Source organism: Chelonoidis abingdonii, chromosome 15, assembly GCF_003597395.2.
Source record: "Chelonoidis abingdonii isolate Lonesome George chromosome 15, CheloAbing_2.0, whole genome shotgun sequence".
In the NCBI taxonomy this organism is placed as follows: domain Eukaryota; kingdom Metazoa; phylum Chordata; order Testudines; family Testudinidae; genus Chelonoidis; species Chelonoidis abingdonii.
The window spans coordinates 40,605,648-40,618,123 of NC_133783.1; the positions used below are offsets into that span (position 1 = coordinate 40,605,648).

At 38.9% G+C, this 12,476-nt stretch overlaps 1 protein-coding gene across 2 annotated transcripts in view; it reads right to left on the minus strand.

The window, feature by feature from the left end:
• Positions 1–3,973: 3,973 nt before the first annotated feature.
• Positions 3,974–12,476, minus strand: part of GLRX3 (glutaredoxin 3) — a 44,436-nt gene continuing 35,933 nt past the window's right edge. For both annotated transcript variants that reach the window (XM_032766136.2, XM_075072732.1), the window contains exons 7-11: positions 12,204–12,261; positions 9,833–9,885; positions 8,118–8,157; positions 5,807–5,899; positions 3,974–4,486 (exon numbers count right to left, since the gene is read on the minus strand). In XM_032766136.2, the coding sequence (XP_032622027.1) occupies positions 4,436–4,486; positions 5,807–5,899; positions 8,118–8,157; positions 9,833–9,885; positions 12,204–12,261 (295 nt within the window). In that variant the 3' untranslated portion in view covers positions 3,974–4,435. The remainder of the gene's footprint in view (positions 4,487–5,806; positions 5,900–8,117; positions 8,158–9,832; positions 9,886–12,203; positions 12,262–12,476) is intronic.

Below are 12,476 nucleotides of genomic sequence, written 5' to 3' on the forward strand. Positions count from 1 at the left end.
CCCCCTTAGTCATCTCTCTTCCATACTGAAAAGTTTGTCTTATTAATCTCTCCCCATATGGCAGCCGTTCCATACCCCTAAACATTTTTTTGCCCTTTTCTGGACCTTTTCCAATTCCAATATATCTTTTTTGAGATGGGATGACCACATCTGCATGCAGTATTCAAGATGTGGACATACCATGGATTTATATAGAGGCCATATGATATTTTCTAATTTACCTTCTATCCCTTTCTTAATGATTCCCAACATTGTTTGCTCTTTTGACTGCCGCTGCACATTGAGTGGATGTTTTCAGAGAAGTATCCACAATGACTCAAGATCTTTCTTGAGTGGTAACAGCTAATTTAGACCCCATCATTTTATATGGATAGGTGGGATTGTTTTCCACTGTGCATTATCTTGCATTTATCAACATTGAATTTCATCTGCCATTTCGTTGCCCAGTCATCCAGTTTTGAGATCCTTTTGTAGCTCTTTGCAGTCTGCCTGGGACTTAATTATCTTGAGTAATTTGTACCATCTGCAAATTTTGCCACCTCACTGTTTACCCCTTTTTCCAGATCATTTATGAATACGTTGAATAGGCCTGGACCCAGTACAGATCCCTGGGGGACACCACTATTTACCTCTTGCCATTCTGAAAATTCACCATTTATTCCTACTCTTTGTATCCTATCTTTTAACCAGTTACCAATCCATGAAAGTACCTTCCCTGTTAGCCCATGACAGCTTACTTTGCTTAAGAGCCTTTGGTGAGGGACCTTGGCAAAGGCTGTTTGAAAATCTAAGTACACTATATTCACTGGATTCTCCTTGTCCACATACTTGTTGACCCCCCTCAAAGAATTCTAGTAGATTGGTGAAGCATGATTTCCCTTACAAAAATTATGTTGACCCTTCCCCAACAAATTATGTTTATCTATGCATCTGACCACTTTGTTCTTTACTATAGTTTCAACCAGTTTGCCTGGTACTGAAGTCAGGTTTACGAGCCTGTAATTGCCAGGATCACCTCTGGAGCCCTTTTTAAAAATTGGCATCACATTAGCTATCCTCCAGTCATTTGGTACAGAAGCTGATTTGAGTTCCTTCAAAACTCTTGGGTGAATACCATCTGGTCCTGATGACTTATTACTGTTTAGTTTAACAATTTGTTCCAAAACCTCCTCTAATGACACTTCAAACTGGGACCATTCTTCAGATTTGTCACCTACAAAGAATGGCTCAGGTTTGGGAATCTCCCTCATATCCTCAACCGTGAAGACCAATGCAAAGAATTCATTTAGTTTCTCCACAATGGCCTTTTCGTCCTTGAGTGTCCCTTTAGCATCTCGATCAACCACTGGCCCCACTGATTGTTAGCAGGTTTCCTGCTTCTGATGTACTTTAAAAAGTTTTTGCTATTACTTCTGAGTCTTTAGCCAGCTGTTCTTCAAATTCTTTTTTGGTCTTCCTAATTATATTTTTATAATTTGCCAGAGAGTTTATGCTCCTTTCTATTTTCCGCACTAGGATTTAACTTCCACTTTTTAAAGGATGGCTTTTTGCCTCTCACTGCTTCTTTTACTCTGTTTTTTAGCCACAGTGGCACTTTCTTGGTTCTCTTACTACGTTTTTTTAATTTGGGGTATACATTTAAGTTGAGCCTCTATTATGGTGCCTTTAAAAAGTTTCCTCGTTTCTTTACTATTCCTCGTTTTTGTGTAGATCCCTTTTCTGAAATTAAATTCTACAGTGTTGGGCTGCTGTGGTGTTTTCTCCACCACAGTGATGTTATAATCACTATTACCGAGCAGTCCAGCTATACTCATCTCTTGGACCATATCCTATGTACCACTTAGGACTAAATCAAGAATTGCCTCTTCTTGTGGGTTCTAGGACTAGCTGCTCCAAGAAGCAATCATTTAATGTGTCAAGAAACTTTATCTCTGCATCACGTCCTGAGGTGACATGTACCCAGTCAATATGGGGATAGCTGAAATTCCCATTATTGAGACTTTTATTTTAAAAGCCTCTCTAATCGCCCTGAGCGTTTCACAGTCACTATCACCATCCTGGTCAGGTGGTGGTAATATATCCCTACTCCTATATTCTTATCATTAGAGCATGAAATTACTATCCATGAAGAGTCTATGGTACAGTTTGGTTCATTTAAGACTTTTACTTCATTTGATTTTACACTTTCTTTCACATATAGTGCCACTCCTCCAGCAGCACAACCTGTTCTGTCCTTCCAATATATTTTGTACCCTGGTATTACTGTCCCATTGATTATCTTCATTCCACCAAGTTTTTGTGATGCCTATTATATCAATACCTTCATTTAATATAAGGCACTCTAATTCACTCATCTTATTATTTAGACTCCTAGCATTGGTATATAAGCACTTTAAGAACTTGTCACTTTGTAGCTGTCTCCTATTACATGATGTACTGAATCGGACTTTTTCATTTGACTGTTTCTCATCAGATCTTACCTGTATTTTATCATCTTCCATCCTCTCCTCCTTACTAGAACATAATCTCCATTAATAGATCCTCCCCTAAGGGATGTCTCTGTCCGAGCCACGTGGTCCTCCATACCTATCGCAGCATTTTGTAAAATGATGAAATCTTAATGTGAAAATTCAATACATCCCTTAATAAGTCTTTGCAGAAAAATAGGAAAAGACCACCAATATTTTGTGCAGATTATAAAGTACACAGTTTGGTGTACCTTTAGTACTGAATTTTGAAGGAAACACTAATTTTTAAAAGCACTGCAGAATAAATTGAATTTTGTATTTAATCTTAGTTTAGTTAAAGTTTCTAAAACCTAATTTGACCACAGGGATAGTACATTTTGGTATAATTTTCTTTAATGAGGTAGGCAATGATTACTAGCAAGAAATACCTAAGAGATTAATTAAAGCTTGTTTTCATGACAAGGACATGATTTCCTGTTATGAGATTAAAACTGATTTTTCAACCATAAATATACAATATTTTAAAATAATTGCTGACAATTCCCATACTATTCATATTTTGATAGACTTAAATAGCAATCATTGTTAAGGATTTAATAATGTAAATAAATACTACTTAGATGCAGCAATAAAAATGTAAACCCACAAATGCTGCCAAGTGGTTTAGATTCAAAATTTGCCCAACCTTCTAGGTTATCAAATCAAATCCAGCCCAGGCCGATAGTGACTGAAAGTTGCTACTAGATACCATCTAATTGAAATGAGGTGTCCTATGTGAAATGAGTTGGTGGTCTCACTTCAATTCCTAGAAGCCATCACAAAATTCACACGACCACAAGAGACAACCTTGTTAGTTTCAGCAAATCTGACAAGGATTGAACTGATCTGGATACTGAATATTTTTTCACTTGAGGAAGGGGCCTTTCAGGTCAGCATTGAGATACATCTGCCTCATCAACGTAAGGACTCCTGCATTGCCGTTGCTGTATTTTTTTCAGTGGACAAACAGAGGATTTCATTTTCCAAGACGATTTTTGAGCATTACATGCAGTACTTCTGTTTAATGGTAAAGCTGTGCTTAGGCACACAGGTTAGTTTCCTGGACTTTTTCCCCCTGTCCATTCAATTATGATTGAAGAGAGAAAGTCTTTTACCATTAAGTGGAAGAACTGAGACCACAGGTTTCAAAAGAAGGATTAAAACAAGAAAATAAAGAGTCCTCTAGGTACATAGACTGAAGGGAGAAGAACAAGATGAACTGTTGAGAAATATCTCATAGGAAGGAAGTAGCTACTTTATTTCCTTCTACAGCAGCAGCACTGAGGGTACACCAGAATAGCCTTAACTTCAAATTTACTGGCTTAAATCTCCATCTTAATTTAAATATGAAGAACAGGCTGAAGAACATCTGAAGTTAGCAAACAATTGCTGTAACTGCTTAGACAATGGAGATAAATAATGTACAACTGAAGCTCATTAATAATGACTTAATAGTACTCTGGACAAAGGTTTCGGTACCATTTCTTCTTGTTCACTGGACATTAAAAAACAATTAGAGACACTGACAATAGGTATGCTGTCTGTCACAACATTATTCTAAAGAGAGTTGCATGCCCACAAACTAAATACTGTAAAGGATTAAAATGTATCAGATAGCGTAAACTGTCCCCTACAATTCACCTAACTAAACTGTCTAAGTAAAATGAATATACTTATATTTACATAGAGTGCAATGAAAACAAAAATGTTTAACATTCCAGTTTAATTGAAGATGTTGATACAGTTTTGTACTTTTGGTGAAAAATTACTTTAACATATAGATCTAGCATGACTTCGTGAAGTATAAAGAGCAAATCAGAAGCTTTTAATTACTCCCACTCCATTGCTGATTGCTCCAATGTAACCAATAAATGAATCATTTCTTGCTGTATTTCAGTTCCCATCATTAGCATTCATGTCCATTTGCATTAATTTTCTCCCTTCAGAATAGATAACAATTCACCATTTTCCTTTAGTTCCTGTAAAGAAATTATAGAATAGTAACTCAGGGCATGTATATTTTGCAATTACCTCTGACAAATTCAACAAGGATGGTTTTCATGACAAAAACATGAAACTGTCCACTATGCAGGAAGAGAGACTAAATAACCCACTAGAGGTCTCTCTCAACCACAAGTAATTAATTTTTGTAATTCTGTATTTTAAAAAAGTTTTACAGAAATAAAACACTCAACATGCTACACAAATGAAAATTAAAAAAAAAATCACGATCCGTCAATAAAATTTGTTAAAGTTTAAAACCATGAATTGGTGTAAATTATAATTTAGAAGTACATGTATGCCCTAGTCTGGTTAGTTAAATTTAGTTCAAATTATAAGTCATTCAGTCTATTTCAGTTAGTGTGAAATGTTCTGTTTTTCTTAGTTGTATACAGAAAACATTTACAAGCAGAATATTCATGCATATTGACAGTTATTTTATAACATATCTTCAAATTACTGTAAGATGCATATGTCAGTAGAATGTATCACTAAAGTGAGCTCTCAGTAACAGATCAACAGCTGTATTGGACTATTTTTCAAAAACTACTGGTGCGTATAACACATTCCAACTTCTTTGATGCTCAAAATTATACTTATTGATCAATGTATGAGTTACCCCAAAACTGTAGTAAGTAAATAAAATTTTAAAAAATCATCTATATAATTTAAGTAACATCAGCTTATTTTCAGAGCTAAATGGGATGCATCGATTATATCTTCCCAGGAGTTACAATGTGCATTGCCTATAAAACATTCAGACAAGAATGAACTCAGGAGTATTAGGCATTTAGAAGACTTTGCCTGCTCTGTTACAAAAATCAAAAACCACAGTAACAAATGCAGATCTATTTTTGTTGCTTCAGGGTCTGTTCAAAATACTACAATAAACCTCACTTTTTTTTTTTTCCAGGAATGAGACAGTTTGCTAGGAAAAATGTCTCACCACCTTATTTGAGAAGAGCAATGTCAAAAGTAAAACTAAAAAGCAAATGAAACCTGTAACAATGCACCCACAGGGTAAAAATGGTCTTTACGGTAAAGGTAGCTGACTGCTGTCAAGAAAATACATTTCGTTGCTGTATCAGAGTATGTGAGCATGCTGGAGATTTAAAAGCTCCTTTCAATCATATGTTGAAATAATGGTAGTCACAGTAAAACCAACCAAGTCATTCCATTTCAAAATCTAAAGCCATTACACAGGAGCTTATGTATATGGCAGTTAGAAAATATTTCTCTTAGAAGTTCACACTAGAAAAGTCAATTTACATTTTTAACAGGAGTCGCCACTTGCTTACCTTAACAATATCCAGCCCTCCAACAAGTTCACCTTTCACATACAACTGAGGGTATGTTGGCCAGTTTGAATATGTTTTTAATCCTTGCCGCACCTAAGGAAAATAATTTTAACTTTAAGACTCTTCAGAGCAGCTTTACTACTGTAGTAGATGTAACAGTGACATCTGTGGGGTCGAGGGGACGAGATTAAGGGTATGTCTACACTACGGGATTACTCCGATTTTACATAAACCGGTTTTGTAAAACAGATTGTATAAAGTCGAGTGCACGCAGCCACACTAGGCACATTAATTCGGTGGTGTGCGTCCATGGTCCGAGGCTAGCGTTGATTTCTGGAGTGTTGCACTGTGGGTAGCTATCCTATAGTTCCCGCAGTCTCCCCCACCCATTGGAATTCTGGGTTGAGACCCCAATGCATGACGGTGCAAAAACAGCGTCGCGGGTGATTCTGGGTAAATGTCGTCACTCATTCCTTCCTCTGTGAAAGCAACGGCAGACAATCATTTCGCGCCCTTTTTTCCTGGCTTGCTCTGGAGATTCCATGCATGGCACCATAACCCGTTCAGCTTGTTTTTTTTTTTTTTTTTTTTTTTTTTTTTTTTTTTCTGTACACCGTATGTCTACTGGATGTCTGCTCCAGAGGCGGTACCTGCCGTGATACACAGTAAACATTCTTGCCTTTTGTAAGATACATAGCCGAGACGGTTCCGTGATTTGTCGTCTTGCTGCCTGTCCTCGGGTGCCCCTGGCTGAGGTCAGCTGGCGAGAGCAAAGACAAAATGGAAATGACTCCCTGAGTCAATACCCTCCTTTATGTCTATCTAAAAATAGACGTCAGTACCTCCCTAGGAATCCTATGGCTGCACAGGGACTAGAGAACCCGTGTACTCATAGAACCAGACGCGATCACAGGCAGCTCCTGTCAGATCCCAGCAGAAGATGATTGAGGCTACCATGGTCATCATTAGGGGTTTGCCCCCTGCCAAACAACCCACCTGTGCTTCCGCTGCTCCCCCACCCCTGCCTACCGTTGCACTCCCCCCCCCCCACCGCCATTTGTGTATGACCAGTAAGAAGATGCGGAATAGCACCACTGACTTGCTCGTCTATAAATTGGGAGGCAGCTCCAAGCTGCATATTGATTAGTCAGAGACCATCACGGTGCAGGGGGAGGGCCAGCATCCGCTGCTATGCTAGTCCAGGAGTTACCGGATCTTTTCTTTACACGAAAGCGGAGGGCTAATGGAGTCACGCCCCTAGGTGCTATGATGAGAGTTTACAGCCAGTTATGTACCGATCGAATTGGATGACCGGGATCATTCCTATTTTACCCAAGACCGACCCCAGCCAACCTCACCTGGGACTCAGCAGGAGCACTCTTTGGGCTGATGATTGACAAGATAGCAGTCATGTATACCGTACTGCCACCGGGGAGGGAGGGAGGTGGGAAAAACGAAGGAGGGCGAGGTACTTGTTCACTTGCGCGCATCGCGTTTCTCAGCAGCATTGCAGTAACATGTGTGACACTGACAAGTCAAGAACGATTTTTTCCCTTTTCTTTCACGGGGACAGGGGTATTGACGGATAGTAGCCCTGAGTATTTCACGCCGTGCGACATGGTTTGACGTACCGGCCATTAGGAGTTCAGCCAAGAATACATACTTTCGCGGATGACTGCTGGCGGATTGTGGGACTAGTGCGTCCTCTACCCCCTCCCTCCATGAGCGTCCATTTTCTTCTTTATGCTTCCGTACCCTTCCCACACACTGTCCATGACTTATTATAGCCTGCGAGATTTTTTTCAACATGCTTGCATTTCATCTTCTGTAATTGAACCTCTCATCAGAACAGATTTGTCCTCCCCATATACGGCAATCACTCCAGTATCGCCCGCTCCGTGTCCATTGCTGGATGCTCTTTTTTGGATTTGCGGACTGCTCGCACCGCGTGTGATCGAGTTCCACGCGCGGCAAACAGGAAAGAAATTCACCGTTTGCGGGCGGCTTTTCCTAGTCTACCCTGGCCACGTATCAATTTCAATGCTGTTCCAGAGCAGCCAAGGTGCACTGTGGGAATACCGCCGAGAGGCAATAACGTCGATTCCGGCCACAGCTACCTGTATCCGATATGGTAATACCGATTTCAGCACTACTCCTCTTGTCGGGGAGGAGTACAGAAACCGGTTTAAAGTACCCTTTATATCGATATAAAGGGCCTCGTTGTGTGGATGGGTGCAGCGTTAAATTGGTTTAACACTGCTAAAATCAGTTTAAACGCGTAGTGTAGACCAGGTTAAAGACTCAGACTTACCTCTTCGTCCTCTAATATGTCAAATGTCTCATAATCAACACTATAAATAAAGATGAAAATGAATTATGTATTTTTGCAACACAATACCCACAAAAATATAACACATTTATTTCTTTTCACACTACGAGATAGCCACCATCCATAATATAGGAGACTCTCACAAGATATCTATTTATAATCTATAGGCAAGAGACTGCAGAAAGTCAGCTATTTAAGTGGGACATCTGGTAATTAGCCATTAAATACTCCAAGCAACAGACTACTTATTTTACAGATACTACATCTTTATTAGCATCTACATCAAAATCAAAAGTTAGTATAGACCAAAAAAATACCCAATTTAATTGAACGATTACTTACGCTGACTAGACAGAGTGACATGTTACACAAGAAAAACTGAGCATCTGCTTTAAGTGTGCAAAATAAATGTGATATTTAAGATCATTCGGTTCGCCAACATAGTGATTAAGAATAGAAAAAGTTTTAGACACCAAAATAAACTATTAACATCGCAGGCAAAGTTGCTGATCCATAATAGTACACTTATTTTGTTAATAATTCCTTGCACTCTGACTAGAGTTATTTCATAAACACCAGACAGTAGGCAAATTCTTATGCTCTGATTGGCTGATGGGCATTGAAACACAGGCAGGGATTTGTTTGAGGTGTTTCTGAACCTTACAAATCTCCATTCTGATTGGCTACTGCTCTCAGTTGATTCATAGGGCCACAATTATTGTTGATTGCCCTTGCCAGTCACACATTTAACCAGCAAAATAAGACTATATAATTTTTTTTTAATGGAATTATTCAAGGGGCGAAGCTGCTAAGCAATTCTCAAGGGACAAGAAGGAGCTGTAGGGGAAGATGGGAAATCAGACATTAGGCATGGCAAGACACTCAGAATTTGAGTCAGCCATGTTTATTGTGGGCAAAAGGGAATTCTAGAAGTTGCTAATCAGAGTGCAAGGATTTCTGTAGTCAACAATCAGATTGCAAAGAGGAGAGGATGAGAAGGGCATTCACAGTGCTCGCTGTTAGTTAGTCTAGCTACCACCAAGCTAAGTAGTTACTTTTTATTATTTAATTTGAAGGTAATGTGACATATAGTGTACTCACTGCATTTAATTTAGTAGCCAAATAAATTTAAGTAGGGAAATAAGTTCCATTTTTATTACAATTATCAAATGCCAGCTGCTTTTCCATCTCTCTCTACAGCGACTATTGAGCTAAATAGCTGGCAACCATTATGGATTTGAATTAACTAGCAACTATTTGCACTATGCAACGTCTCACGCAGAACAAGAGAGTTACATGTCCAGCAATAATCAGGAGGAGTAATTCACTAATATGATCACACAGTGAACTTGTTCAACAGACCTTTGAATGTGCTTAAACTGCCTCCCACATTCCAGCAATCACCACTGGCAGATGTTAATCTTCTACTAAATGTACTGTGAACTCAGTCACCACACCAGGCATCTCCCTCTTGTCGTTTCTCTTTCCACTGAAGCCTTCTATTTTTAAGGCATTAATAAGATGCCTCCTTTACATGTTTATAAATACATTTTTAGGTGAGTGAAAAAGCCATTCTCCCATTAGAATGATTCAATTTACTATTGCTACCTGGCGTTTTTCCACCTTGTAAGTTTCCTTATAAATATTGCACTTTTATTCATTACAAATCAGTTGTGTTTTAAATAATAGCTACGTACCCAGTGCTGTTTAGGATTTCTATAATTTGCTTGCTGAATCCACATTTTGCCATCTAAAATGAGAGAAAGACTTATTACAAGACTATTTTTCAAGTTTTGTGAAGTTTTAAAGTTCTTAAGCCAAGAAAATTCCAGATTTTCACATCACAACCCAGTTAATCTGTTTTATTTCTAAGAAATAACCCTTCTTGATGTGCACCCTCTCTGCTGTCCTCCTTCCACAATCACCTTAACAGCTATATTACATTTGCTCTGCCAAGTTTAACTTCGCAGAGCAATTTGTCTCTTTCTCACTTGCAAACACTTGTAAAGTGAATGAAAACACTGAGAATCATCTCCCTCATTTCTTCTGTTATGAGAGCTGGTGTTCTGACAGTTTTCCCAAGTGAAGCCATTTTCCACATTCATCCATTTTGGTCTTGAAAACTGGTTACAGCTAAGATGCAGGTTCTCTCTTAAAAGTATTCAAAGAGAGCCAAAGTTAAGAAGTTGCCCAAGAAGTATAGTACTTGTAGATTCACACATTTCATAAAATCTTATTTCTAAACAGAGAAGCTTACTAAAAAAAAAGTAAAAAAGAGAAGCTTACTATTCCCCATATATTTTTCCCTTTACCCATCGCTGTCCATTTTGCAAGACAGGCAGCAGTTTTCTGGACTGACTTGGTAAATTCTGCATCTGCACAAAGATTCATTCTCATTTTGAAAGGGAATTATCTATTTTTGCTTATTCCCATATGGGATCCTGCTTGAAACACAATCTATACACATTATTTAGTCCAGACTACCTGCCCCTCCTTGAAGATTTGACTTTTTTGGCAGCTCAGATGCAAAAAACTAAAATTTGAACTTGAGGCTACGGAGCCTCTCTACAACTGGCTGTTTTTAAGGCTAACAATGAGTTAGCATCTCCCTTCAGGATTCCAACACTTGCTAACCTGGTGAGTCAGCAGAAGTGCTATGATTATGTCACAGAGGTCACAGAATCTATGACTTCCATTGACCTCTGTGCTATTTTCTGCCCTGGGGTCGGAGCTCCCAGCCACCCATCTTTGCAGCTCCCACCCCTGCAAGTGGAGTGGAACCCCTCAGAGCTCCCTGCTGCCATGGGCAGCAGGACCCCCAGAGCTGCTCAGCCACAGTGCTGGGGGACCCCAAAACTCCCACTCACCTAGTGGCAGCGGGGGACCCCAGAGCTCCAGCAGCAGTGGGTTATGAGCTGAATCTGCCACCCCATTTTGTTAGGGATATTTTTAGTGAAAGTCTGGGACAGGTCAAAGGCTTCCGTGAATTTTTGTTATTGCCTGTGACCTGTCCATGACTTTTACTAAAAATATCCATGACAAAATCTGAGCCTTAGTTATAAGTAATAAGGAAATTGAGCTCAGAGAAAAAAGAAATGAAATGGAAAGAGGGAATCATACATGGAAAAGCCTAGTTCCCCACCTGAAGCAGAGCTCCTTCTGTACATATATCCCCTCAAAACTACTGAATAAACATTTCATGAAATCAGATTACTAAGTGGGGTAGGGGGTCATCACCTAGTATCCATCATTCCAAATCGAAAGTTTACATTTTCACCCATACCGCTGTACCTGCCTCATTGTTCACAGAGAGGCCAGTTTATGTTATGTGACACATTGAGAAACAAGCTAACCTTTTGAGTTAGTCATTTATTACCATTTCAATCCTAATTAACAACACTTGTCTGTCTTCGGTCAAATTTATTTTAGTCTGGGGGGATAAAAAATGGCAGTTCAGAGACACCATCTCACACATGTAAAAAGAAATCATTTATGGTATGTGGTGCCATAAAATTATCTAGCATCTTTTTTAAGCTATGCTGAAAATTTACATAACAAAAGCAGAGAAACGAAAATGGATAGGACAAATACTCAGCTAGGCCACAAAGGGAAATGCCAAAAGAGATGTCTAGGATCAACATGGCAGGTAATAATTGAAGGGTAGGCCTCACAAGTGAGAGTCTGACTACGTAAGCAGCAAGAGAGAACTAAGAGTGATCTATTATCTGCTAAACACAAAACTATCAGCACACGGACTTTTGGACTAAAACCAAAAGGGGGAGATAATTCAAACACAAATAGTATAAATGATGTAGATGAAGCTGATGAATGTAACTAAAGTTTTAGTGAGATGATTGCATCACCACAGCAATGTGCTCAGCTGAAGTACTGATAACTGTCAGATAAATTATAGATTGCTTTGCACGGTTTGTAGAAGCAAGTCAGACAGATAACTTCCTGATATCACTCCAATTTCAGTTGCCAAAAAGAAAAGAAGTTTAACAGTCCCTTCCCAGCATATGTGAGCATCAAAAGAAAATACAATGAAACCATTTTCGAGATCTTTACCTGCTTGTTTCCTTTCATAAACAGCATCACAGAAGCTTTGTTTGTCAGGACTTTAAGTCTAAAATAGGGAAAAAATGATACAAAATATATTTCAGTTCAATTATTAACCATAGTTTTGATCTACTTCTTCAGTAACATCATCACCTTCAGGAAAACAAGGTGACCAGAAGCAGTCAGCATGGATTCACCAAGGGTAAATCATGCCTGACCAACCTGATTGCTTTCTATGATGAGATGACTGGACTTGTGGATGGGGGCAAAGCTGTTGATGTT